The sequence below is a fragment of the Ambystoma mexicanum genome, chromosome 13, assembly GCF_040938575.1.
Source record: "Ambystoma mexicanum isolate Mex_15411 chromosome 13, UKY_AmexF1_1, whole genome shotgun sequence".
NCBI classification, from domain to species: Eukaryota; Metazoa; Chordata; class Amphibia; order Caudata; family Ambystomatidae; genus Ambystoma; species Ambystoma mexicanum.
In genome coordinates, this window is record NC_090938.1 from 218,662,697 (window position 1) to 218,690,682 (window position 27,986).

General features: G+C 43.9%; 1 protein-coding gene across 1 annotated transcript in view; it reads right to left on the minus strand.

The window, feature by feature from the left end:
* Positions 1-22,154: 22,154 nt before the first annotated feature.
* LOC138520118 (uncharacterized) overlaps positions 22,155-27,986 on the minus strand; it is a 32,622-nt gene continuing 26,790 nt past the window's right edge. The window contains exon 2 of the mRNA XM_069632619.1: positions 22,155-22,886. Coding sequence (XP_069488720.1) covers positions 22,261-22,886 — 626 coding nt within the window. The 3' untranslated portion in view covers positions 22,155-22,260. The remainder of the gene's footprint in view (positions 22,887-27,986) is intronic.

The following is a 27,986-nucleotide window of genomic DNA, read 5'->3' on the forward strand; positions in this document are numbered from 1 at the left end:
TTGATTTGGGTGGTTTTTTAGAAAGAAGTACTGCTAGAGGTAGCTACCACCTGTGTCTGTAGCATTTCTCAAAATCAGCCCAATTCAGCTTACCGCTGTTGGACGTGCCTTTTCTGGTTGTATTTCAAAAACGCCATATCTGCCTGTGGTAATCACTAAAAGCATTTTTTTAAGACCATTACCACCTTCAACATGACGGTGGAAATGGAGAGTGTAAAGTAGTGGTTCGTACCACTACTGTACATGTGTTCATGCATGAAAGGGAACACTTACACCATTGTGTGCATTATATCGGAAAGGTGTGGGTTGGGACCTCGGAGATGCCCATCATCTCACCTCTTTGCAATGACGCACTCTACTAACTATGTTTACTGTACAGAAGACCAGAGGTTTCGTTGGTGGACAATAAAATAAAAACCTGCATAAATGCTGTTTGGTGTTTGTAAACTCAAGAGTGCCAGTGTACCTAAATAAGAACAAGAGATACACATTTATATATCTTGGATGTTGAGAGCTCTTCTAAGAGGGAAGTATTGGTCCTGAAGAAGGCAATTTAATTTTGAGATATTACTGAAACCGGTCAACCATTCTTTGTTGTGACATCTCAAGAGAAATAGAGATGCTTGGATCTTTAATACACACTACATAGTAACACAGGTTCAATCACCATAGATTGGAAGACATTACTCAATCCATTCAGTTTTTAACTAGGTGCACAGTACTGGTTGAATAGTGGGAACAATAAAGTTGGGGCTCTTACTATCCCAATGCAGTGTTTTTTTTTTAACATTGCATTGTTTGTTTGGCATTTAATAGGTTGTTATATGGTCACTATTTCCTTGGAGGATTGGGACAAGGGATAGCTTTTCTTTCTGTCCACTTTTAGATAGGCGGCACACCACCACTAACTAGGAACACACAATTGCCTTTAGAGATAAAGTTATTCGAGAGAGACAGTTACTAGACAGGTTACATTGTGTGCCATTCTTTCTTGTTATCTTTTGAGTATATTTTGGGGAGTCAAAAGGATCATAAATACCCCAGAGGCCTTTTATGTGGTATGCGTATATCAGAAATGCCACCTCTGCCTGTGCCATTGAAAGCATTTATTTTAAACGTTTTTTTCTGGCCCTTTCCACCTTCACATTGTGAAGCAGTGGTTTGTAACACTACAGTACATCTGCTAATGCATGAAATTGAACATTCTTAGCCTTGTATGCATTGTATTGGAATGGTGTGGTTTGGGACCTCATAGATGCCCACCATCTAACCTCTTTACAATGACCCAGTCTACCATTGAAGGGAAGGAAAGCCCCTATGTTTTCCTTCAATACAGTAGAAAAGGTCAACAAAATATTCGGGGAAACTTTTCATTTTTACCTCCACCTCTGATGTGGAAGTGAAGGTAGGCAAACTTTCAACAGAAAGTCCACTTGGAATACAGTCAGTGGTATTCCCTTGGAATACTGCTAGTAATATGTGACCAAACCTGAATTGAGCGGATCCTGAGAACTGGTGTATCCTAAATCCCTGGATATTTGACCAAACCGTTGGACTTATCATTACCACCCAACTGTGAACTGAGTGTCTTATTTTACAAATAGATTTGTTAGAATGCCTACCCTATTCCCACATCTTATAATTCAAATCTTTTATTTGAGTTTTACTGGGGAAAAATATATCAAGCTGAAGCTTTCTGAGGAGCCAGGACTCATGGTTTCTGGGTATAAACTTGTATTCAAATCAAAAGGGATTGGGCAATGCCTCACTATCCCTAATCTAGGAGGTATTGTCCTTCCTCTATCAAAAACAAAGGGTTCTGGCCTTTGTCAAGATGTCCAAATCAAAAATATGTCCTGTGTCTGACAATCTTATTCTGGTCCTCACACTCTAAAACTAACTCTAATGTGCAAAGGGTATTGTTTATGTTTCTCAAAGAGCTCACATTTTCAAATCTAACACAAATGTATAGATCTAACTGCTAGGTTCCAATTTTCACAGTTCCAGGGAATGGCTTGCTTCCTTGGATTCCTTTTTACCAAGATGCAAAAGTCCAAACAAATAATAACCAAGTTCCGTGTAACCCAAGATGGCAACTCCTTCCTCTTGGTGGGTTCACAAATCAAGGGAATGGCTCCCTTCCCAAGGTTTCACTTTACATTCGGGACAGTCCAAACCCCAAGGGCATGCATCCTCCTGGGGTTTCTCTTTCCACTGTATTGTAATTCTGGATGTGGACTCCAGACTCACACGTTACCTGGTATACTCCCCTGCTAGGTTTCTTTTCCACTCTGATAACAACTCACAATCTCAAGGGTATGGGTCTTGCTAGAGATTCTCTTTCACTTTCCTTCAAACATTTAACTTTGCCTGGTATACTCTCCTGCCAGGACTCTTATGCAGTCTTTCAAACAATTGGCTTGCAGTCTTTCTTAAACACTTGACTTTGCCTGGTATACTCTCCTACCAGGACCTATATGCAGTTATCTTTCCTTTGGCCCACAAACTGATAATTGCCAAATGTTGGCTTATCAGCTCCTGTTTAACCAAGTTCGTTTTAATGTTTGCTGTTGTATTTACTTAGCTTTCTCTTCTTAAACATGGACCAGCAAACCATACATGATATGGGTCACAACTATGTTTAAGCCTTTACATGCTTCACTATGTGTTTCTTCCATTATTTTCATGGAGTACCATACATTTTTAGGCAACCCGGTAACCCGTTCGTCTTCCCTGGGCTTACCGGGTGCTTTAAAAGTCCCTTGCACCTCTCCATTCAGTTTGCTGGCTCAGCAAACTGACTCAGCGTACATCCTGTTAGCCACAGTGCCTTGGGTGGGTCTGTTCAGCTATGGGCGGCTACCGCTGCTTCTTACTCTCAGGCGGTGGACCCTCTGCCAATCGGTTTCTCTTCACACCATTGGGACTCGCCTCTGCACCGCTTTCCCTGGCTTGCAGTCTGCCAAGCTCACATCATCAGAACAAAAATAAGTTCCCAACTTAGGAACTTACGTCACCTGCACACTTTCTAATATCTGGATAACCAGACCAACGTTTTAGAAAAATAAAGTATCTCAATGAATTATAGTCTAAATGCAAGTCATGTTAATATGAGAAAGACCAATTCTTAATAAAAGACGACATTCAATCGATTGAGGTCACAAGAACCAATCTTAATTTTTTATTCTTGGTGGTGGAGCTGTTGTAGGCCCAACGGATTTCGAGTGAAACAGACACTCTTCATCAGGGCCAGAACAATGATTCTAGGAAAAGATATACACAATATTTATATTAGAGTAATGTATGAATCCAAACGAAAAAATGGACAAAATATCATTATGACTTAAAGAAAGGGTCCAGCGCTCTTGTACAGAAATTCAATCCTCAAAGCACTAGCATGTATAAGATTCAATGTACTGAGTACAGACGGATACCTAAAAAACAAAAGTATACTCATTCCTATATCTTTTTTTGAAATGAGAGAGGAGACAGTTTTTAATTGATTAATTAAATTCCCTATTGAGTGGTATGTGGATCCAAAACAATTGAAATAAAATCGGATTTACCCAAAAAGTGTAAACAACAGAGGAAAAGAATGAGAGAGAAAAATCTAACCTTGTGTGTTTTTTGGAAAGATTGTTCTAAAAATAGAACAAGAGAGGTTCTGGGACAGGAATCCCAGTTGTTCATGTATGCAGGATTCAGGAAGCCCTTTGTCTGCAAAAGTAGAGCATAGAAGTACTCTGTTTAGTCACCAATTGGTTGGATGTCTAAAGCAAACTCAACCATGGAGATTCACTTACATATTTTAAGTGGTCATCCGTATAGGTGATCCCATGAATAGGTAGTAGAGAGGAAAAGCAAGCAGGAGGTCTTGGCGCTATGCAGGGCTTAGTCGCTATGAATGAAAGTGAAAAAGGGAGAGAAGAAGAGTAAGAAAAAAAGTCAGGGTGAGGAAATCAAGGTAGACTGGGGGTAACGGGTTCAGATGAACCCTAAGGTGGTTGACCTTACCTAATATTATGCAGTGCTGCAAACAGGAGACAGGAGACAGGCAGGTAATCCTGCTCCCCCTGCAACGCCGCCGCCATAATGTACTGTGATATCATCACGCGCATGCGCGTAATACGTCATTATTGTAGTTGCGGTGGAGGCAGAAAAATATCTGAGCATATTAATAGTAAAAGAACTATCATAATCGGATAATTGAATACTGCATTATTGGGAAGGTAATCCTGCTCCCCCTGCAACGCCGTCGCCATAATGTACTGTGTGGTGGCATGATATCATCACGCGCATGCGCGTAATACGTCATTATGGTAGTTGCGGTGGAGGCAGAAAAATATCTGAGCATATTAATAGTAAAAGAACTATCATAATCGGATAATTGAATACTGCATTATGGGGAAAGGGAGTAGAATCAAGGGAATACTTGGGTGAATGATCACAAGCCATGGTGTGTTTACAAAGTGACGTCATCATGCTCACGCGTGCATGACGCCACTTGTAAACATCCCGGGTGCTTGGAAGTGGGAAGAGACCGTTCGCTAGTGTAATTAAGGGCGGACAACCGATGTGCTATACTTAAGGTATGGCTGAGGCAGGTACATCTAAAGCAGGACCAAAGGGAAAGAATAGAACGAGGGAGGCGTATGAGCGAGGGTTATCCTCTGTTTTGGGGATACACAAAGTTGTATAAGAGCGCATTTGTGTATACAGATTGCCTTTTACGGCTAAAGACATACTGCTAATATGTGACCAAAAGGACTATGTTCAAGGTACCTTATAACTAACAAATTTGTTAGTCAATACGTTTGTTGTGACTATTATCATGCTTTTTTCATTTATGCTTTTTCCATTTCTGGACTATGTCAAATCTGAGATACATTTCGATTTTAGCATCTAACATTGACCCCCTCTATTTGGCCCCATGAGGTGTAATTTTGCTTTGGGGATCCCCTGTATAGATATTATTTGACTTTAGGCATTTTCATACTACTGAGGACATCTACTATACACGTACCGATTAGTGAGCTCCTCTAATACCTTGGCGGACACTCCTCGCTCCTACGCCCCCTCGTTCTATTCTTTCCCTTTGGTCCTGCTTTAGATGTACCTGCCTCAGCCATACCTTAAGTATAGCACATCGACAAGTTACCCTTCTCAATAACTGCACCTATTATTTCTAGGTGTCTTTTTACATAGGGCGGTTGTCCGCCCTTAATTACACTAGCGAACGGTCTCTTCCCATTTCCAAGCACCCGGGATGTTTACAAGTGGGTCATGCATGCATGAGCATGATGACGTCACTTTGTAAACACACCATGGCTTGTGATCATTCACCCAAGTATTCCCTTGATTCTACTCCCTTTCCCCATAATGCAGTATTCAATTATCCGATTATGATAGTTCTTTTACTATTAATATGCTCAGATATTTTTCTGCCTCCACCGCAACTACCATAATGACGTATTACGCGCATGCGCGTGATGATATCATGCCACCACACAGTACATTATGGCGACGGCGTTGCAGGGGGAGCAGGATTACCTGCCTGTCTCCTGTCTCCTGTTTGCAGCACTGCATAATATTAGGTAAGTTCAACCACCTAAGGGTTCATCTGAACCCGATACCCCCAGTCTACCTTGATTTCCTCACCCTGACTTTTTTTCTTACTCTTCTTCTCTCCCTTTTTCACTTTCATTCATAGCGACTAAGCCCTGCATAGCGCCAAGACCTCCTGCTTGCTTATTCTCTCTACTACCTATTCATGGGATCACCTATATGGATGACCATTTAAAATATGTAAGTGAATCTCCATGGTTGAGTTTGCTTTAGACATCCAACCAATTGTTGACTAAACAGAGTACTTCTATGCTCTTCTTTTGCAGACATAGGGCTTCCTGAATCCTGCATACATGAACGACTGGGATTCCTGTCCCAGACCCTCTCTTGTTCTATTTTTAGAACAATCTTTACAAAAAACACACAAGGTTAGAGTTTTCTCTCTCATTTTTTTCCTCTGTTGTTTATACTTTTTGGGTAAATCAGATTTTATTTCAATTGTTTTGGATCCACGTACCACTCAATAGGGAATTTAACTAATCAATTTAAAACTGTCTCCTCTCTCATTTCAATAAAAGATATAGGAATGAGCATACTTTTGTTTTTTAGGTATCCGTCTTTACTCAGTACATTGAATTTTATACATGCTAATGCTTTGAGGATTGAATTTCTGTACAAGAGCGATGGACCCTTTCTTTAAGTCATAATGATATTTTGTCAATTTTTTCGTTTGGAGTCATACATTACTCTAATATAAATATTGTGTATATCTTTTCCTAGAATCATTGTTTTGCCCCTGATGAAGAGTGTCTGTTTCACTCGAAACGCGTTGGGCCTACAACAGCTCCACCACCAAGAATAAAAATGAAGATTGGTTCTTGTGACCTCAATCGATTGAATGTCCTCTTTTATTAAGAATTGGTCATTCTCATATTAACATGACTTTCATTTAGACTATAATTCATTGAGATACTTTATTTTTCTAAAACGTTGGTCTGGTTATCCAGATATTAGAAAGTGTGCAGGGGGCGTAAGTTCATAACTTGGGAACTTATTTTTGTTCTGTAATATTTAGTGCAACCTAGGTGTCAAGGTTGCAACTCTCTCCTCTGCACCTCATACTTCTTCTACCTATTCCTTCAACTAATTTAAATTTAACTTTATTCTTTCATATTTGATACTCCCATTACTAGGGTGTGCCATAGGGTCCTACTCCCTTTTCTTCCAAGCTCACAGCATCACCCAGCTTCTGCACGTCTCCCTCTCCTCCGCGTCTTTCAGCTGCAGAGGATGTAAACTTCCTGGCAGGATTGAGCATCTTCCAAAGACTAGACCGTTGTGTTGGCTTACTCGTCTTATTCATCTTCATTGGTCAGTACCTCTTTCTGTCCCAGTTGTTGCCATGGTATTTCTAGTGTAACACTGAGGAAGCTGATATCAGAGCTCACTGGGAGTAATCATTACTGCTCCCTGTCTCAGCTGTTGACATACCATTCCCTGTGTGATGTTGGGGGTTATTTGTAGTAGACCTGGCAAGGGTTTCCGGGGGAGGGCATGGGGAAGACAGGGAACATCCCTAGAAGAGAATGGGGGTATGTGACATTTCCTAATGATGTGATGTTATCCCGCTGAGAGTCACCTCAAGTCATGTCCCATTTCTCCACGGATGTTTATCATTTTCAGGGCGCTAGGAATTGGCGGTTGCCATGGCGCTTACTGCAAGTTAGCCCGAACATCTGCATCAGACCATGATTCCCGTCAGCCCTGCATGCTCTGCGTTCCAGCCTCACCCGGAAGCATGGTTATTTATCTTGCCGGCAACATTAACGGTGCTCCTAAATGTCTCGATTAGTTCACAGTACGGTTGCTTGGTGTTTTATTTGTTCTCGTTTCCTTGATTCCTGAATTGGTACTTCGACCCTTGGCTACACTCACAAATGCTGCTCGCTCTTGTCCCTCAGCTGCCTCCGACGCAAGACACCCTTTCGGACTGGTCTCCCGGCTGCCCCGTTGACTCTGTGAACATTTTCTGGTAACGCTTGCTTACTTTTCCTCCTTCCACGGATGCGCAACATTAACGGTGCTCCTAAATGTCTATATTAGTTCACGGTACAGTTGCTTGGCTTTTTATTTGTTCTCGTTTCCTTGATTCCTGAATTGGTACTTCGATCCTTGGCTACGCTCACGGATTCTGCTCGCTCTTGTCCCTCAGCTGCCTCCGATGCAAGACACCCTTTCGGACTGATCTCCGGGCTGCCCCGTTGACTCTGTGATCATTTTCTGGTAACGCTTGCTTGCTTTTCCTACTGATGTCTGTTTGCTCCGATCCCTTACCTTACAGCTTGGATCCCCACTGTTTCTGCCGGCCAAGGTGTTCTTGGACTGCTTTCTGCCCATCCCTCATTGTTCCCTTCCCATGGCCCTGAATCCCCCACCTCACCTTTCGGGACGCTCTGCTGATTTTTTTAGGGGTTTCCGATCCCTGATTCTGGACATTGTGTTCTTCTTTGGTTCTCTGAATGCTCCGCTGACCACTTTCAGTATTATCTCCTTCTGGATCACAGCTTCACTGTTCTTTTTTGCTTCTGTGGAACCTGACCTGGACTCTTTAGTTGCACTTATTTTTGGATTTCCTGATCATATTTGTATGTTTGTGACTCTAACTTCCCCTCAGATGCGCCCTCGTGCCGCCCGGGTCAGGGTTACCCTTGGTGACTTCTTCTCTGATCTTCACAACGCCCTTTGCATCTTAATTACATATATCCGGACTCTCTTCATCCTCACTGGCTAGGAGCCTTTTGCTGCAAGTAGGTTTCATATCTGGTCTAGCATCACGACAAGTAAGAGTTGGGTTCTCTGGTGGTGACATGGGTGGTATGCGTGGAAAAGTACTGGAAGCAATACAGAATATTTGTGTCTTTTTTACTCCCTCTAGCTCTGCTGTTCGCTCCTGCCTTTTCACCTGAGCCCCTATCCTGACAGGTCTTCATACCCTGCAGGCTGCGCATCCATGGAAGGAGGCCTCGGTTTCCCATAGGGACTGGTCCTCCCCACCTGTCTTTGATCCGGACCAAGGAGTCTTTGATCCTGACAAATTTGGGAGCCTAAAACTTACACCAGCCTGTGGTGGATTCTGGGGCGGATCCCATAGCTGCTATCCTACAAACTTTTTTTTCAGCCTCCACACATGTATGGCTTCCCCTCATTCCGCTTTACATCAGTGCATGAACGTTATGCAGAGCCTTGTACACCCGTTGCCCCATGTAAATCGGGGCAATACGAGGACCCCTGACCAAGGAAGAACAAGAAAGGCGAATGGCTAATAACCTCTGCCTTTATTGTGGTCTGCCAGGCCACTTCATCTGAACCTGTCCCAAAAGGCCTTTCAAGCGTTTGGGAAACGCCAAGACTCGTCCCTAGACAGGACCACGTGGACAAGTGGGCTTTCTGGTGGCTCGGAGGACATTTCAGCTGCTATACATATTCATCTGTCGATGTCCTTTAAAGTATCTGATTCTGTGGTGTTCACCAACACGGTTATGATCGACACAGGAGAAACAGGCAATTACATGGACACCCAGCTGGCCAAGAGGCACGGATTGCCTATTACTTCCAGAAGACCGTCGCAGAAGAGGTACATGCTGTGGACGGCTCGTGTCTTGTTTCCGGGTAAGTGACGGAACAAACCAGCCCTGTCTTGATGTGTACCCTAGAGGGACACTCAGAATGGATAATTTTCAATCTCATTTCCTCTCCTCAATTCTGAATCATCCATGGCCTTCCTTGGCTGCAAAAGCATAATCCTGCTATTGATTGGGTTAATCAGACAGTGTGTTTTTCCTCTTCTTCCTATTTAGAGGAATGCCTTACTGTGCAAGGGGAGTGGCATCATCCCCATGTCTGGCCTTACTCCCCAGCACGCCAGTGCCACTACACAAGCCCCATCACCCAAACTGCCTCGGGCTTACCAAGCCTTCTCTGAGGTGTTTGATAAAGGACTATCAGAACAGCTTCCCCCACATCAAAGCTATGACTGCCCCATCGGCCTCGTACACAGGGACACAGTTCCCCATGGTCATATCTATTCTCTTACTCACCAGGAGGAAGAGCAGCTCAAGGCCTACATAGAGAAGTCTGTGAGGTTGAGACACATCCGACTCGCTCGATTGCCTGCAGCCTCACCCATATTCTTTGTGCCGAAGAATGATGGAGAACTGCGCCCTTGTGGACTACAGAGCATTGATCACTATCACCATTAAAAAGCAGTCTATCTCCCTATGGGGGGCCTACAATCTTGTAAGGATGAGGCCGGGTGATGAGTTGAAAACCCCCTTCAAAACCAAGTACGGACTATTTGAGTATCTTATCATACCCTTCAGACTATGCAATGCTCCTGCCACTTTCCAACACTTTGTTAATTATATCTTCTAGGATGAGCTGGACTGTAGTGTTGTGGTATATCTGGACAACATTCTCATATTCTCTGAGTCTGAGGAGCAGCATGCCCAACATGTACACACCATCCTGCAATGCCTACGGCGGCAGGCGCTATATGCTAAACTAGAGAAGTGTATCTTCCATGCCTCATCAGTGGAAATCCTGGAGTTTGTAATATCCTCATGAGGTGTCCGCATGAGCAATGCAAAAGTATGGGTGGTTTTGGACTGGCCAGTTGCTACCACTTTGAGAGTCCTTCCATCCCTTTTCACTGGAACACGGAGGCACAGTTGGCATTTCAGACCCTTAAGGATGCATTTACCTCAGCTCCCATACTGCAACATCCCGATCCTTCTTTAGCATATGTCGTGGAGGCCGATGCATCTGCCGTGGCTATCGGGGCAATTCTTTCGCAGAAATGTCCCTCCACACAACGTTTGCACCCAGTGGCCTACTACTCAAGATCCTTGTCTCCTTCCAAAATAAACTACACCATTATGGAGAGGGAACTCCTGGCCAACATAGCTGCATTTAAGGAATGGAGGCATCATCTCCTGGGGGGCAGATATCCGATTACAGTATATTCGGATCACCGCAATCTGCAAGCCTTGTCACATGCTAAATGCACCAATTATCAGCAAATCTGCTTGCATCTATTCTTTGCTCTGTTCAATTTCGTGGCCACTTACTGTCCAGGTGCTGTGCATGGTAAGGCCGATGCCTTGATGCAGATTGGGGGGACTAAGACACAACGAAATCCATCACACCCATCCTATCCAAGGGTTCTGTGATCTGTGTCTGTTCGGTTTCCTCTTCTTTGCTGGATGGCATCCGCCGCTGGGTTCGACATCACCCTATCGACCTTGCCGCATTAGAAGCATGACCTCTATCAGGCTTGCCAAACTTGCAAGGACTTTTATACATCCCTGACACCAGGACCGGGCTCCAGGAACTCAAATGGTCACATGACGTTCAGTTGTAAGCCCACACAGGACAACTAAAGACATATGACCTGCTCCATAGGTGGTGTTGGTGACCACACATGAAGCAGGATGTGGCGGAATACATAGCAAGGTGTTCCATTTGCACCCTGTGTAAGGTACTACCGGTTAAACCCGTGGGCCTGATACAGACCATGCCCATTCCACACAAGCCATGGAATATGGTCTCTATGGATTTTGTGGTTGATATGCCACCACTACGGGGCATGTCTTCAATTCTTGTAGTTGTAGACGCCTTCACCACAATGTCATGCTTTGTTCATTGTCAGGGTGTTCCTTCCACTTCCATTTTGGCCTCCCTGTTTTTTGACAATGTTGTCTGCTTCTTTGGTCTACCTACCATAATCATCTCTGATCGAGGCTCACAGTTCACCTCCTGTTTTTGGCTGTCCTTAACCAGGTCTCTGGGTATCGCTGCTCGCCTATCCTCTACTTACCATCTGCAGACCAATGGCCAAACGGAATGAGTAAGAGCCACCATGGAACAATACCTTAGTTGCCTCTGTCTGCAGTACCAATCAGATTGACTTTCAGCTTTGGGGGCAGCCGAATTCACATATAATAACTCACTCCACTCTTCAGTGGGGTGTTCACCATTTTATGCTCTATATGGGTAACACCCCAGAGTACTGCCTCTGGTAATGCCTTCTTCAGTGTCAGTCCTGGCACCTGATGCGGCAATGGATGCCCTTACTCCATACACGTGGCTGTCACCCGGCATCTACAGTCCGCTCAAGACACACCAAGGCACAGGCTGACAAACGCTGTTGCCCGGCTCCAGATTACCAGCCCGGTGACAAGGCCTGGTTATCCACTAGGCAGCTGTGCATTCCAAGAAAACACAAATTGCTTCCTCGCTATGTGGGTCCATATGCTATCTCCAAAAGCATCAAAGCTGCCACTTTCGGATTGGCGGTTCCATCACCTGGGCGGGATCATCCCGACTTTCATGTTTCACTGTTGAGACCCTATGTGGCGGGTACCAGACTCCCCATCTCTCCAGCTCCCGTGGAAGTAAGTGCGAAGAAGAATACAAAGTGCAGGCCATTTTGGATACCCGTGTTACCCTGGGGGCTCACTATTATTTAGTAGAGTGGAAGGGTTATGGCCCGAAGGAAAGAACCTGGAAATCAGTGGTTAATATCCATGCCCCACGGTTATTGCGCACTTTTCATTTCATTAGGTTCCCCTCCTCTCGGGACGGGCTTCTTTGTGGGGTGTACTCTCATGTCCTGTTTCTTCCTGGGTGCTTCTCATTTTCGGGGCGCTGGGAACTGGCAGTTGCCATGGCGCTTACTGGAATGCCAGTCCCAACATATGGCGCTTACTAGAACGCCAACCCCAACGTCTGCATCGGACAACGAATCCCGTCAGCCTTGTCCCTCTCTGATTCGCGCAGAACGATGCATGCTGTGCGTTCCACACCTGACCTGAAAGCATGGTATTTAGGCTCGCCGGCAACATGAAAAGGTGCTCCTAACCCATCTCAATTAGTTCACGGTACGGTTGCTTTGCATTTCAGTTGTCCCTCGTTTCCTTGATTCCTGAATTGGTACTTTCACCCTTGGATACACTCTCAGATTCTGCTTGCTCTTGTCCCTCAACTGCCTCCGACGCAAGACACCCTTTCAGATTGATCTCCCGGCTCCCCACTCGACTCGGCTAATGTTTTCTGGTAACCCTTGCTCGCTTTTCCTACTGATGTCTGTTTGCTCCGATCCCTTACCTTACACCTTGGCTCAATGCTCCCTGCTGATTCTGCCGGCCAATGTGTTCTTGCACTCCTTTATGCCCATCCCTCATTGTTCCCTTCCCACAGCCCCAAAATCACCCCTCCTCAACTTTCAGGATGCTCTGGTGATTTTGTGAGGGGGTTTCCGCTGCCTGATTCTGGACACTGTGTTCTTGTTTGGTTATCTGTATGCTCTGCTGTCTACCTTCAGTATTATCTCCTTCTGGATAACAGTTTCACTGTTCTTTTTCTCTTGTGTGGAACTTGACCTGGACTCTTCAGTTGTGTTTATTTTTGAATTCCCTGATCATATTTGTATGTTGGTGACTCTAACTTCTCCTTAGTTGCGCCCTTGTGTCGCCCGGGTCAGGGTTCCCCTTGGTGACTTTTTCTCTGATCTTCACGACGCCCTTTGCATCTTCATTGGATATATCCACACTCTCTTCATTCTCACTGGCTAGAAGCCTTTTGCTGAAAATAGGTTTCTCATCTGGTCTAGCAGCATGACAGGTAAGAGTTGGGTTATTTGGGGTTGACACGGGTGGTATGTGGGGAAAAGCACTGGAAGCAATACAGAATATTTGTGTCTGTTTTCCTCACCTCTAGCTCTGCTATTTGCTCCTGCCTTTTCACCTGAGCCCCTATCCTGACAGGTCTTCATACCCTGCAGGCTGCGCTCTTGGGGAAAAAGTCTCCCTTCCAACCGTGGAAGGAGGCCCGGGTTGCCCATAGGTTCTATGGCTCCTCACCTGTCTTCGATCCAGACCAAGGAGTCTTCAATCCTGACACCTACCCCCATCACAGGGTACTTGGGACCAAACATCTATAACAAACATTAACATAACCTTTTCCTATTTCATTATCAGCTGACTGTATGTTTCCGCGGTAAAATATATGTGCATAGAATATTTGATTTTAACATATTGAACACTTATTTTGGTACTGGCCAAAGCTGATAGTGGCACAAGGCCAAATGCAATCCTAAGCTACTCTATAAGAGTCCCTTCAGAAGTCCCCATTGCTGTTCTCCACAAGTAACATCCGATTTTGTCCAGCAACACATTGCTTTCTTAACGTCACAGCTTGGTCCCATACAAAATAAAGGGGAAAAACATTTCTTGGTACGCCATAATGTGAGGTAAGAAGGAGCAACCTCCAGATCATTTGCTAGGGGCTGGACGTGATGCCATTAAGCGTGTTGCTCTATTTGTTCAATGTTTATATAGTTCCTTCCAAGGCATGTAAATCATCAAATAACAGGCCAGAAAATTGGTACTGCCGTGCCAGCTCTGCATCCTGATGGCCCGTTCTTTTTGCACTGATTTATTGTAGTGGTAAAGCACATCCTTTTAGATTTTGAATTGGTATTGGTGTTGTCTTGTAAAACCTTATCATCGACATAAGCCAGCCAAGTGATGTGATTCTGGCCTAGTTTCCGGAGAAATGTTCAAATCAGTCTCCAAACTGATCAAGATCATCCAAATACAGTTTAAAGAAGAAGGAGGCGAGAGCCCACCCCTACATTAGCTCATTCCTGTTGTTCACTGGCTGCATCAATGCCCCATGGCATGAGCATGTACTCTAGTGGATGTGTATTCATGGAGGAGGATTATCATCTTGACAAGAGCAGAATCCCCCAGTTCCTCTTATTTATCCCTAAATGGTCCTGATTCACTCTGTCAAACATAGCGGATTTGCCCAGCTCGGCAACATAAACAGGGCAAGATCGTTCATCAAGGCCGGTTGCCCCAACAACCTCTAATAACTTCAACAGAAATGTTAATGCAAGCTTGAGATAGATACCAGCGCCAAAGTCCAGACATGAAGGTGTCTAAGATGAACGAAACAAGATTGTGTCACTTTAGATCCGTGTTGTATTGAGGATAAATTGCATCCAGAAAAACACCTAAATTTCTACCAACAGGGGCAGGGTTTTGGACATACACCGAACACAGAATGACAGTAAAGGGGATAACAGGGGTTGTACGGTCTTGTCAAGCCAGTCCTAGCACGGAGGAGGATGGTGGCAGTGGGGAGGAATCCAATTCCTGTTGCCAACCCTTGTGCCAGCGTAATCGTTTGCCGGCACTTAGCTCCAGCCTTACCTCCTATGTACTCACCAGTGTTTCTCCTACTGTTCAGGACACTCTAGAGCAGAAGCAGAAAACAGAAAAAAGCCAAGTGGGAAAATCAGCACCAGCGCCCCACGCCCGCTAGCAAAGAGAGGGTGGCAGGAGCTGATACAGCAACACAAACACCTGACCATTGCCATGCATCAGCCAGGGAGAGAGATAGATAAACCGCAACAACCACCTGCACTCTAAGCATGGTCAGCCAGCATCGCACACCCGGTAGCACGAGAGTGAGAGCCACTATAGGCCAGCGTGGCCCCCGCACACAGACCCAATCAACCTAAACAACAACACGTGCCGGATGGCTTGCGCCTACATTCCTAAATCCACTAACCCACCAGGGACAAGAAAAGAGAAATGAACCCTTGTTTCCCTGAATTTACCAGATTGCCACCTGGGAAGGAAGCCCGGAACACGAACTGGACCATTGAACTTTCAACACTGCCATGGTCAATACGCTGTGACCCTGCACTCTCAAAGTGAACGGAGATTGTCCCCCTTTGGAAGACTTGACCATGCTTGTACACATCCCATGAGGCAAAGGCAGAGCAGGATTAGCTAACGTGAGCTGTCTAATCAGGACACAGGAAGTGAGGTGTAAGCAGGGCACAGGAAACAGGAAATGTGGATTTTTCAGGTGAGGTCAGCAGTTGAGGTGGAGTTGGAGCAAGAGACCAGCAGGAGCAAGGATGGTGCAGCAGCTTGTAGAGGAGACAAGAAGGCGAAAAAGCTGAGGTATTGGTTTAGGAGGGGTGAAGAGATTATGCAGTGTGAGTGTGCATGTTTGTGTGGCAGGGTGTTTGTGTACACAGTGAATGTGAATTGAATGGTACTAGGTGACAGAAGGGTGTTTGTGTAGTGGAGTGGGAGAAGGAGGAGATCATTAGTGTGAGGATGAGAGCAGTAGGGGTGTGAGAAAGAGTTCTAGTAGTGGTGGAAGGAAGAGAGTAGTAGCAGCGGAGGAGGAGAGTAGTAGTAGAAGAGGAGTATATTAGTAGTGTGGCAGAGAGGGGTTAGTAAAGTGGAGGGGGCGGAGTGGTAACATCAAAGGGTGGGGGTAGGAGGATTTGAACATCTGAGGGACAGAGAACTGGTGGGAGGGGTATGCCGGAAGTGAGTGGTGGTAAGTGTAGTGAAGAAGAGGTGTGCGGGAATGACTGAAGACCACACAGTGAGTTCAAGGCACTATTCAAACTTCCTATCAGAACATGAACCTTTGGTTAGAGTATGGAAAGCAGGAAGTCTCTGGGGGTTCTTATATAGCCTGCATTTAAGGAGCCATTATTAGTAGAAGCCAGGAATTAGACAGTAGGTGTCACCGTTCAGTGGCACTAACCAGAAATTACAGACACATGGATTAGGGAGAAATCCCACATGAAGGAAGGAAGACTCTGAGTGTTGTCTGTGTCATCCACGACACCACATTGTACTTCACATAGTTATTGGCTATTCAAGACTTGATGGAACATACGAATTCACAAACCTTCATGGCAGTAAATGCTTTGTTGCCTGATAACTTAACAAAAAATCTGCGTACACATAGTTTAATGCCTTGGGGTATCAGGTTTGCCAGACAGATATCGAATATAAAGACTAAACGGAGTGGAGACAGAGCCACTCCCTGGGGCACTCCACATGTGGGGGGTTAAGGGGTGTAGAAAAAAAGGAGCAAAGCGAGCTCCTGAGACCTTGCTGTAGGAAGGAATTAATCAAGTTCAATTAATTTCCTTTTTAACCAATGGATGAAAGTTTGAACGGAGGGGTGGAATGGCCCATCGTGCCTCCAGTCTAGTGACATTGTTCACATATATTCAAAAAATAAGACATGGCTCTTTTATGACCTAGTTGATTAAATTAGGAGGCCAGAACATTTTAGTTAATCAGCAAAACATTCCTTTCAGACCATATCATCAGATTTTGTGATGGATTAATCCCAGTGGCACCAACCTACCCCGCTGTAACATTCCTTTCTATGTCAAGATAATACCAGGGTCATTTTACGAGAAATCTTAATTACATGCAGGGGAACTCCAACATAGACACTTACCTGATATGAGTCCCCATGCATGAAGCAGAATGGGCAACGAAAATGGTAAAAGCACAGTGAACGTGCTGTTACTCTTTCAATGTTCCACTCCATCTCATGGAAAGGGAAACGCTGCATGCAAATATGCTTTGCAGGCCATGTTCACTAATGGATTCCGATGGAATCCGCCTGGTCTTGGCCAGGTCAAACCCGAGAAAGATTCCATAGGAATCCTTTCGTTGTATGCCAGCATGAAAATCTCATGCAGGTGTACAATGGGGCACACTGATGAGACGCAGGAGGAATGCTATTTGGAGATCTTATCTGCGTTCGGTGCCCCTCCTCCATTTTTACACTGCTGCAAAATGAGGCAGCATGGGATAGGGAGATGTAAAAGCATTACACCCTGCTTTTACACTTCTCATTCCTTCTCCTTCTCATTTAAAATTAAGTCATAAGTTAAAAATAAGGTCCAATGATAAAGAAATATCCCAAAGTAGAGAGGTTGTAACCTAATACTCTTGTGTTTTGTCCCTGAACATATCCATCCATGTTAGCATGATTAAGCAAGAATCCACACATTTCTTAGTGCAATAATCTCCCATTGCACTGCCTGCTGAAATTGCACATTAAGTACTGTGAGAAACCTGAGGGTATCCTCACACCTACTCCCGTTGGATCCACTTCTCAGGTGGCCAGGGAAAGGCCATCGCTTCTGGATTCTGACCCTGGGGTGGAGATATGAGGGAGGCTTACCTTGGTGGAGGGTCCTTGGGGGTTGGGCAGAGGATATCCACTGGCAAGGCATCATATCCCCCCTTGTCTCGGGAGCATAGCTCAGGGGCAACGTGCTCGCCTTGAAAGCAAGACGACATGGAGCACCACAGGTTCGATTCCAGGGTCCGCACTTAGAAACCTCTGGGTATTAAGTGCGTTATAAATAACCTATCATATATATCATACATTCTGGTGAGAACCAACCTTACCCTCCTCCTGCCTTTACAGGCTGTTGCAAACCATCTCCCCTCATTTTCCTCCATTTAGACTATTATAGTATTGAGGCGAGGAAGAGGCGACTAGGAATAGTGCACACTGTTATGCTATTTCACCACTATAGTACTGAGACAAGGGGGAGGCCTGAGGACAGTTGTGTGGGTCAGGCATGTCACAATAACTATAGTCAGGCAGTGAGAGTTAAGAGCTCACACTTGCAACCTGTTAACTGGTTGCAGGTTTAGAAAAAAAGGAAGAATGCAGCAGTCAGGGAACAAGCTGGGCAGGAGAGCACAGCAATCCGAGGTGGAACAGTCAGAGAATGGGCCAGTGAAAAGGGTGCCTATGGCAGAGAAGCCAGAAACATGTTGAGGTCGAGTGGGCCACAAGAGAGTCTGGAGATGAGTAGAGCCCATTGCTGCATTTTCCCCGTTGGAAGTGGGGAACAAAGAGATACCGGTTAACGCTGCCGGAAAGGTCTGGAGGAAGCGAGTGTGGTAGAGAAAGCAGAACCAGTGAAAACACTAGAGCGAAACCAGAGTACCCGGAGGAGCGGCCGCACAACGGTGAGTGATAGGGAAGCATCACTCAGGCCAGGGGGGGGGGGGGCGCTGCAGTGCATGGTGTGTGTAACGGAAGACGCTGCAAGCGAAAGTCTATGCAAAAAGGGATTTGGGGACCCAAGCTGAACTATTGAATACCCAACAAGTTGTCAAGTATGTAATGAAGTTTTGAATGCTATGGAAAAGCGGCCCGGAGACCCAGTATGAAATATTGAATACCAAACAAGTTATCATGAAAGTAATGAGATTTCAATGCTGAATGAAGGAAAATATATGAGAATGTCACTGAAATTAAACAGAAAGTGATTTGGATTTGTGGAACTGTGTTGAACTTGGGGAAAGGAACCCTGAGGCCATTTTGTTGGAAATGTCTCAAACCTTCGGAAGGAAGTCAAGAGCAAACCAGTAGCTGGAAGAAGCTTTTGAATTTTAGTTTGAACACTGTATCTTTGGTTACTGACATACCTACACATTGTTTAGCTTTAGCTGTGAGGTGAAGTGTAGGGTTTGGACACAGATAGACTTTTAAGTTGAACCTACTGACTCAGACTATCCTTAGTTTATTTAGGTAGGGAAATCCCACCTTAGTATAGGGCAAGTCAGGCCTTACACCATCCTAACATATGAGTTAATAAAGATCGTTTGTTTGAACTTTGAATCCACTGCCTATGTCTTGCTTCATGATGCCTTCACAGTACATCCCAGTATTTTTCTTAATCTGCCCCACCCATCACAGTAGGCTTGGTTGGAACAGTGCTTCATGCCAGAATCCTCCAGCTTCTAAACACTGTAATAACAGCCATTATTATTACACCATTTTGAATGGTACTTGATTTAACAACCACGGTAGGCTGAAAGGCTAAATCATATTTGCCGCAGAATTCAAGCTTGCAAAGTACGGGCTTCCGTTATGTCAGAGGACAACACTATACTTGTGTAGCTATGCACCCTTGGACATTAATTTAAATCACTTTCTACTATACTTGTCAGAGAAGGATGGTTAATTGCCCAATATCCAAGGAATTTTTACAAGTGTACAGACCCTTAGTTCAAACAATAAAAGGAAAACAATTGTAGCAGAAAAACATACAGACAAGAATATTCTATGATAATTTGTACCTCATTTTATATATTTGTTCGCCAATGAAGCCCTACACCCCCTTTTTAGTGTGTTATTTAGAATCTTTAAGAGACGGCTATAAAATAATACTTAATCTGTACATATATGTGTGTTTACTTAGCCAGGACTCTTGTAAAGCAGGTTATTATCCTGCCTCAATAAAAACATGAAAACACATTCTTGAAAATAACAGCTAGAGTAACCCTCAGTGTTCCATTACACAATGGAAACCTGCTCTATCCCATACTTATGGATGCTTAATAAAAAGGCAGGTTGCGTCACTTCTCCATTCAGGGATAATATTCCTCCTTCTCACCTTCTGTGCTCTCTGCCTTCGCTGTCGACGGGACTATACATTTTCTTTTTGTTTTCTTTTTGGAACTAAACATTGTGGTTGCCCTGATCTTGACTTCCTCCATTTTCTCCAAAGAATGTTCAATTTCACACTTCATGCAGGATCTCCAGCCCTGGTTTTATTATCAATGAATCAAACCCATACTTCCTAACTCAACTTTTGGAGGGCCTCAGCTTGCTCAATTATCAAACCCTTAACACACTTAGAAATTAAATAGATTGCAGAAAGAGAGATTTTAGAAAAATCACGAGATTGCACCTGTTCAATATCATGCGATGTAATAAACCTGAACCGAGGTATCTGATGAAATATGTGCAACATTTGGCTCTTGTTCCGGGGAATACTTTCAGATTCCTTCAACGTGTCTTCTGTTGCTAAGGCCATGGTGGCAAATGCAAAATTGCTGATTCTTACTTTGTGTCCTGTGCCACGTGGTCAACATCACACCTATTCTGCCTAATATATATGTGCTGTCAAATTGATATCGATTTTGTCATCATGAGCATGCATATGTAAGAGAAACACTTAAGCTTAAAAATAACCCAAGTCAACACCAAATTCCAAAGCCAGGTAATGAATTCCCAAAAAACAAGCCAAAAAGTATAGACAAATTATCTGTCTCCCCATTAGTTCCTAATGCAACCCGTACAGCAGTCTTTAGGATTTATCTGACTATAGAACGTGGTTATAAAGCAGAATTGAGGAAAGGTTCAAATATTTTGTGATGGAATCACATTTTCACCCACCCCTGGCACAATGGTCATATCATTTAGGTCTCTTAACAAATGCACACATCTCATGTTTGACATCTGTCACAAATTGCCCCTTGTAATGTAATACATCTATCAGAATTGTGTTTGGAACAGTCTCGCTGTAAGCTGCCACTAATCAGAATATTGTTTTCTGTATCATTCACGACCTTGCCCTGGACTTACATGAGTTGTTACAGACTTCCGGTTCGAGCCTAAGGCAGGGCAGAGCAGGTCCCATTTGAAATACGTTTGAATTGTTCACGGGAGATGGGTTTAGCACATATTTCACGCACCCAATCTTCCACAAAAAAAAGAAAAGCCCAGAAGGCCAGTGCCGTGGAAAAAAAGATAACGTGAGTCCCTTTTCTATTTTCATGACGGTGATGGCAGAGGACTGTGAGCAGATAGAATGAGGAGGGCCATGGGCTGAGTAGAAAAACTGTACTTGGGAGGGGAGCGTGGGGGATGCTGGGGTTCTAAGGAATGGGAGGGTTTAAGGGGAAGGAGAGTCCTAGCAAAAATAGCATATCGGACACACAAGGAGGGCACTCAGATGGCGAGAACACAGGCTGTAGTTGACAGCTTCCGCCTGTGATAGTGGCCACCTGATTAGCTGGACACACTTCCCCCATCTGCAAATAATATATTTCACAGACTTTGATCCAAGAAGACTCTGGACAGGGATAGTGCTACAATAATATAAATTGAGGTAGTTGCCAAGGGAGCCTTCTGTAGCGAGGCATGTGGAGCTGCCCTTTTCTGCCAAAACTGTCAACTCTGTCCCCATTGCAATGGACAGAATGTGCCAAAATGGCACTTCGCAATGGAGAATCTAAAATCCTGGCATTGGCCCTTCCTCTGAGAGTGTTGTTTGAGCCCAGGCAGGAAAACCCACATTAATATTTGTGTGATAAATGTGCATACAATGATTCAAAATCTATTCACATTTGCCTCATGAATATTATTGAGGGGTAGCCTGAAAACCTGCCAGGATTCCAGAGGCCTGGAGTTAGACAACCCTGCATTAAGGGAACATTAACATGTGATTATTTCAGTACTAAGCTGCTGTTATGTTCTATTATTGGCAAGAAAGCGCCATATTTAAGTAGGTAGTTGTTTATGGTATGAAATAAATAAAAACAGGGAATACAGTTTAAAGAAAGCAGAGTAAAAGGTTAAGCCCCCAGTGGAGAAAAATAAAACTTTTAAAAAAAATAATACATAAAATGTTGCATCAGTTTAAAAGCAGTACATTTATGGCTGCGACAGGATGCAAGTATACTTATCCCAAAAATATTTACATGGGTCCAAGTGATCATGCCTGGCATGTTAAAGAGGACATGTTCTGAATGGCAGAAGAAGGTAACTATTCAGGGTTGGGGTTATATTTGCAACTGCAACATTTAAAATTCAATAACCATGAGTGGCTGTGCAGCACTTGAAAAGAAGAAGTAGATATTGAACACACCCCTGGGAACTCGTTTGTTAATACACGTGTAATTGATTGATTGTAGCTAAACAAACATCTCGCTGATATCAGCCTTCATTAAATAAAGATTAGAATTTGCGTTTTGAAAACTTCCCCTAAAATCTCTGTCTTCCACCCTGCCTCTTGCTTCGTTTCCTGTCCAGCCTTTCATTGGAAGAATAATTGCCGGGTTTCCTGAAGAGTCTCTCCAGCAGCTCTGGGGCTGAATGGGGCAGATTGCCCTCTGGATTGTCTTCGGGGAAGCCAATGCCCCCCGCAATTGATATGTTGTGCATGGTCTTTAACATTTCAGATATTGTTTGAAGGCATTCTGACATCTCTTCCTGGCCATTGGTGAACTGTTGGTTGAGGGCTTTGAGGGCATTCAGGGTGGCGTTCAAGCATGCCAGGTTGTTAATGGAGCCTTTGGAATTGCCCGCAGAAGTTGCTGCTGCCACTGATTGCCGTATTCTTATAAGCTCCTCCAGTTGCTTGATGACCCGCTCAAGAGCATCAACATTGGATGCATTTGAAGAACTTGCGTCCACCTCAGTCGGTTGCTTAGGATCCTCTTGTAGGTATGGCAGATGCACTGGTTGGGCAGGTTCGTTTTTTGGTGGGGTGGCATTCAAAGTAATGGCAGGCATCTTGGGTTCCTGATTTCCTGCTGCAGCTTCCGTGGCGGCCTCTGGCATTTTATCAATATGCGTTGCTTCGGGCGTTTTAGCTGGAGTTGATGATTCTGTAATTGAAATCAGAGAGCAATGTTTAAGAAGGTTGGCACAGGGAGCAAAGCGCACACAAACAGAGATATGACTCGATGTAGAGCGTGGCAGAAAAATGCAACCACTTCCATCTAACTTGACCCCTCCAATCAGGAATGAGCTTCCACCAGATCTGATTGTGGGAGTTTTACCTCTGGCCATCCTACCCCCAGGTTCCTAGGTTGATGGAGGGAGCTGACGTGTTGGGGTTGCAATGTTATAGCCACAGTCAGCTCAGAACAGATTGAAGCCCCACTCTTTCCCACTTAGCTGGGACCATGGATGCTTGGAGCATTTCCCCTGCTTGTGGGGTTCCAAAATGTACCCCGGTGAGGAAGAGAAAAGGGGACCAAACCTTAGCTCCCCCTAATGGATTTGAGTTCAGCCTGTTGTTGCAGGAAATCAGTGTGGTGTTAGTGCTTCGATTCAGTCACATCTCATCAGGGCTGGCAACCTAAGCCTTCAATTAGGTGTGCCCTCCTTGCTCGGGGATCAGTGCTCAGTCTGACAAACATGGAAATCGTGGCCTTTGAACCTGCTTCAACAACATAGGCTTTAACAGAGAATGGACAGAAGCACTGGTTCTGCCATATCTCTTCTCCACCTCCGAGAAGTCAGTCTAGGTGGTAAAGTCAGTGCCCAGTTAAGAAATCAGGCCTCGGTAGCAGCTCGGAGATGGCAGGCAATATAGTGGGGTCACTTCTGCCGGGCAGTGTACATGCAGCATGAGTTGGAGGACACGCACTGCCAGGTGGTGTTTCAATTGGTGACCCGCTCTGTTTCCACTATCCTCACCTGCCTCAGAGAACTCACACTATTTCCTCTAGTTTGGCTTTGAACGCTTGACCATGGGTATGCAATCCCTTTAAATAACCAGAGACCAGGTAGGCGGCCGTTCAGGAGCCTGAGACCATCCCCAAGCTAACATGGTTGAGAGATTTGGTACCTACACTCAACAGCAACCTCTGCCTATATTCGGCACAGGAAACAGTTGCTTGGTTTACAGGAAACACTAGCAAGACATAGAAAAGGTAGCTCAGAGCCCAGGAGTTCAGGGGAGAGGAGGGCTGGCAGGAATAACTCCCATAAATTGGGGAGACCAAGCTTGGATGGTGGAAGGGGACAGAATCCTCCTTCAGCCAACTCTAAATACAAATAGCACTGTTTCTTTGCCAAAAGCATAAAGACAATGAGCAAAACTCCCTTATTTCAGAAAATGAGCAATATTACCATATTTAACATGCACCACTGATAAGGTTGCGCATCATTGATTGATGTAAGGGTTAAAATGGATGGGGTGGGTACTGAAGGTCCATTGAGATATGAGGAACAACCAAGAAGCTCAAGTCAGACTTGGAAGAGCAAATCAAAATCCTGTATTTAAATGGATCCTGATAGATCCTTTAAATCGAGTTCGGAGAGCTGCATACTCGGTGTACAGCAAATCTTCACAGATCTTTAATAAACAGAACGTATATCTTATATACCTATAAGCGAAAACTTAACATAGTAACTTATGTGATGTGGTGTGGTCTTACAGAGGAATCCATTATCTTTTGGCAGAAATAGCATCATACATGGAACCATTCAAAATAAGCATGTGTAGCATATGGTCATATCACAATGTCTATAGATCGACTGCCAAGTCAACAGAGCCAGTTTAATAAGTGCATAAATGGTGAACATGGTGAAGGTCGGATTGTGTAACAAATAATGCTACAATTCTTAACTCTAATACAAATGCTCACCTGCTACAACAGAAATACAACTCCTCGGGTTAATCGGTCATCTCAGATATCTGCAAGCAACATGAAGTCATGCATTTTAATATTAGTGGATCTGATTTAGCTTTCCGTCCTTTCCAGGTCAATAAATTGAGATCCAATACATTGGGTGAAAATATATAGGATAAAGTAACTTCTACTGTAAGTTGTCATGCTATTGGCAGTCACTGAGGATTTCCGTGAATAGAGAAAAAGGACTATAGAATACTGAGGTGACTTTCAATATCCTTTTTACGTACAGTAGAGGATATTTTATTTCTTATAGTTTTTTGCCATACACAGTCCTCCCCTTTAATACATGACCCCTTGCGTAATGTATTGTAAAAGGTCTTCCATTTGCTGATACACACAATCAATATAGAATTTGGATGAAAAAATTAAATACATTTTTAAGCAGTTTGTATTGAGATCGATCTGATCCGTGACGTGCCTGAGGAGCAAGGTGTTGCTAGGTTCGCTGCTCAGCATCAGACGCAGTGCAGAAATGTGAATACCTGGGCTGTGGTGGGCATTGAGCGGGGACTGAGAGGTACGGTTAGAATGGTGAGCAGCAGTTGGAGGCACGGTACGGCTCCCCAGGGGAAATTCACCAATAAAGGAGTTTAAGCCTCACCCAACGTCGCTTCTTTCTTTCACTCTCTTGGTTCCATAGCGTGACAGCGCATCTTAACAATTGGTGATGAGCGGGATTGAGTGCAGGATGACCTACACTCTCTGACATGATTTCAGGAGCAATGTGCCATCTGCTGTGTTTGAGCTGAGAAGGGAAAAAACGCCTGCTTATTGGGCAGGAAACAGTTGGTGAAAGCGCTCTTGGGTCTTGTAGTGTGGGGATGCATTGCGCTGGCAGAGACTGCAGTGTGCAGTTATTCTTTGTTTTGTCAAGTGAAAGCAAATAGTGCTGTAAGAGTTGGAGGGGAGCTGTGCCATGAAGTGCCTGTATAGAGCTGCGAGAAGTTGTTTTAACTTGTTGCTTTGGCTTGTTGCTTTAATTTGATAAGTTAATTTATTCTATTAGCTAATTGTGTTGAAGAACATGGAAGCCACTATCCAGCCCTGCCTGCCTTTCAACCCACCACTTCGGAGCTAGGGATCGTTTGGGTTCAATGGAAGAAGATGTTTGACCCTTACCTGATTGCCATAGTAGGAAAAACCTTTGACCCTGAGAGGAAACAGGCGATTCTGCTGAACAGTTTGGGAATTGAAGGGTGAAGAGGTTTTGAGACATTGCCAATGGCTGCAGTAGGAGAAGGCGTTGGTGATGCACCCGATATATACAAGGTGACTCAGTGCACTTTGGCTGAACAGTTTGGTCTGTACATTAATGTGGTAATGGATCATCATTTATTTTACTCTTGCCCACAAGAACACAATGAGACAGCCAGTGCGTATGTAGCAGCTCCACGTCGGTTAGTGAGGAATTGCGATTGTGAGAATTTCACTCATGGTCTGATACAGGATCAGTTTGTGAGCTGCAGAACTGACAAGAGGCTGCAAGAAAGACTACTTATGATACAGGAACTTACGGTGGAGCAGGCTGTAACAATGGCAAAATTGGCAGAACAATTACCGGCTTAGTCGCTAACTCTGAGAACAGCTTTCAAGGGTGAAGTTAACAGTGTTAATAGTAACACAAGGCCTCCAAAGCAAATTAGTAGGTTAGAGACTCCTCAAGGAAAATCTAGAGTCCAGTGAAGAACAAATGGGAAGCTTGTCAACAGATTCCAAGGAGTTAGGAGTTGAGTTGCGTGTTTTGCGTGTGGAGAACGTGATCACATATCAACTAATGTGCATTATCCTGCAATGGGTGTGATATGTGGAAAATGCTGCAAATGTGGCAATCAACTGAGGATAAGTAGAAGCAAGTCTAGTGGTGAGGTCAGCTATTTAGATGTTATATCACACCAACAACACTAGTATTGCTAATGCAGCCTTTGCCAGAGACAATTAGCTTAAACATCACATTTTTTGTTAGTAATCGTAGAGTCAATGGCGTGGAAAGTGGCACCCGCGAGCAGAACTCGTAATGTGGTGATACAGTGATAACGGCGCCGGCATCACTACTGGCACCGTTATCACTGTACTGCCACTATCGTAATGAGGCACAATGTCTATAAGTCAAAGTCCAACTTTTAAATTGTACAGTTTTAATGTTGCTTAGGACTGTTACCATGCTTAAACATAATACATTTAAAACAAAAGAACGTGATTTGGATCTCTTGGAATTGCGATGGCTATGATTAAGAAACTGCGATTGTTTTAATAAGAATGGACTCAGCATTTTAGGGAATCATGGAGTATTTATTGTATTGTTCTTTGATTGAGTCTTATTGGCTTTTGTTGCTATTTAAAAATTGTAAATTGTAAAAGTAGTAAAAGGTGTTATCCTAAAGTTTTATAATTTTAATTTTGCAAGTTTTAAGTTCTAAATTTGTAAAGATTATTTTAGAATCTAACAAAAATAATAATAATAATAATAATAATAATAATAATAATAATAATAATAATAATAATAATCATATTTAGATGATAACTTTCATTTATTTTAAGATGGCATGAATTACTTGTTAATTGTGAATGTAGAAGAGGAAGACATAGATGCCCCATGGTGTGTGGTAACGATTGATGGGTGTGATTTGAGAATGATTGCAGATTCTGGATCCAAGGATACTGTTATTGGGGCTGACAAATTCCAGATTTTAGGGTATAACCTTCCAGAACTAGCGATCCAGATCAACACCCGAAAGGTTATGCAGGGATGACAATCACAATTTTAGGTTCAAGAATGGTAGAAATCAAGTTTAAGGACCAAGTGATACATTGTGTCCTGTATGTTGCTAAGAAGGGTGTGTCCTTGTTGAGTTGGAAGCACCTAAAGGGTTTGGGGGTCATATTGAATCCAAATTCTGTGGAACCTGTCATGCTGGTAGAAAGTGATCTGTGTGAGGAGTTTATTGATGTTCTTAATGATAAGATTGAATGTTTGAAAAACTTTAATCACAGTATAATACTGAAGAAAGTGGCAAAACCAGTTGTCCCATTGTGAGACCAGTACCTTTAATGCAGAGAAATAAACTCAATGAGGATATGGGTAGAGCACGTAAAAGTGACCAAATTGAGACAATTTGAACTGAGGAGTGGGTATCTTTAGTAGTGATTGCAAATAAATCAGATGGTGCTGTTAGAATGTTTGTAGACCTAACATCTTTCAATATCAACATATAGTGGATCATCACCCACTTCCCAAGGTACAAGAGATGATATCGCATTTGCATGGTGCAAGGTATGTATTTA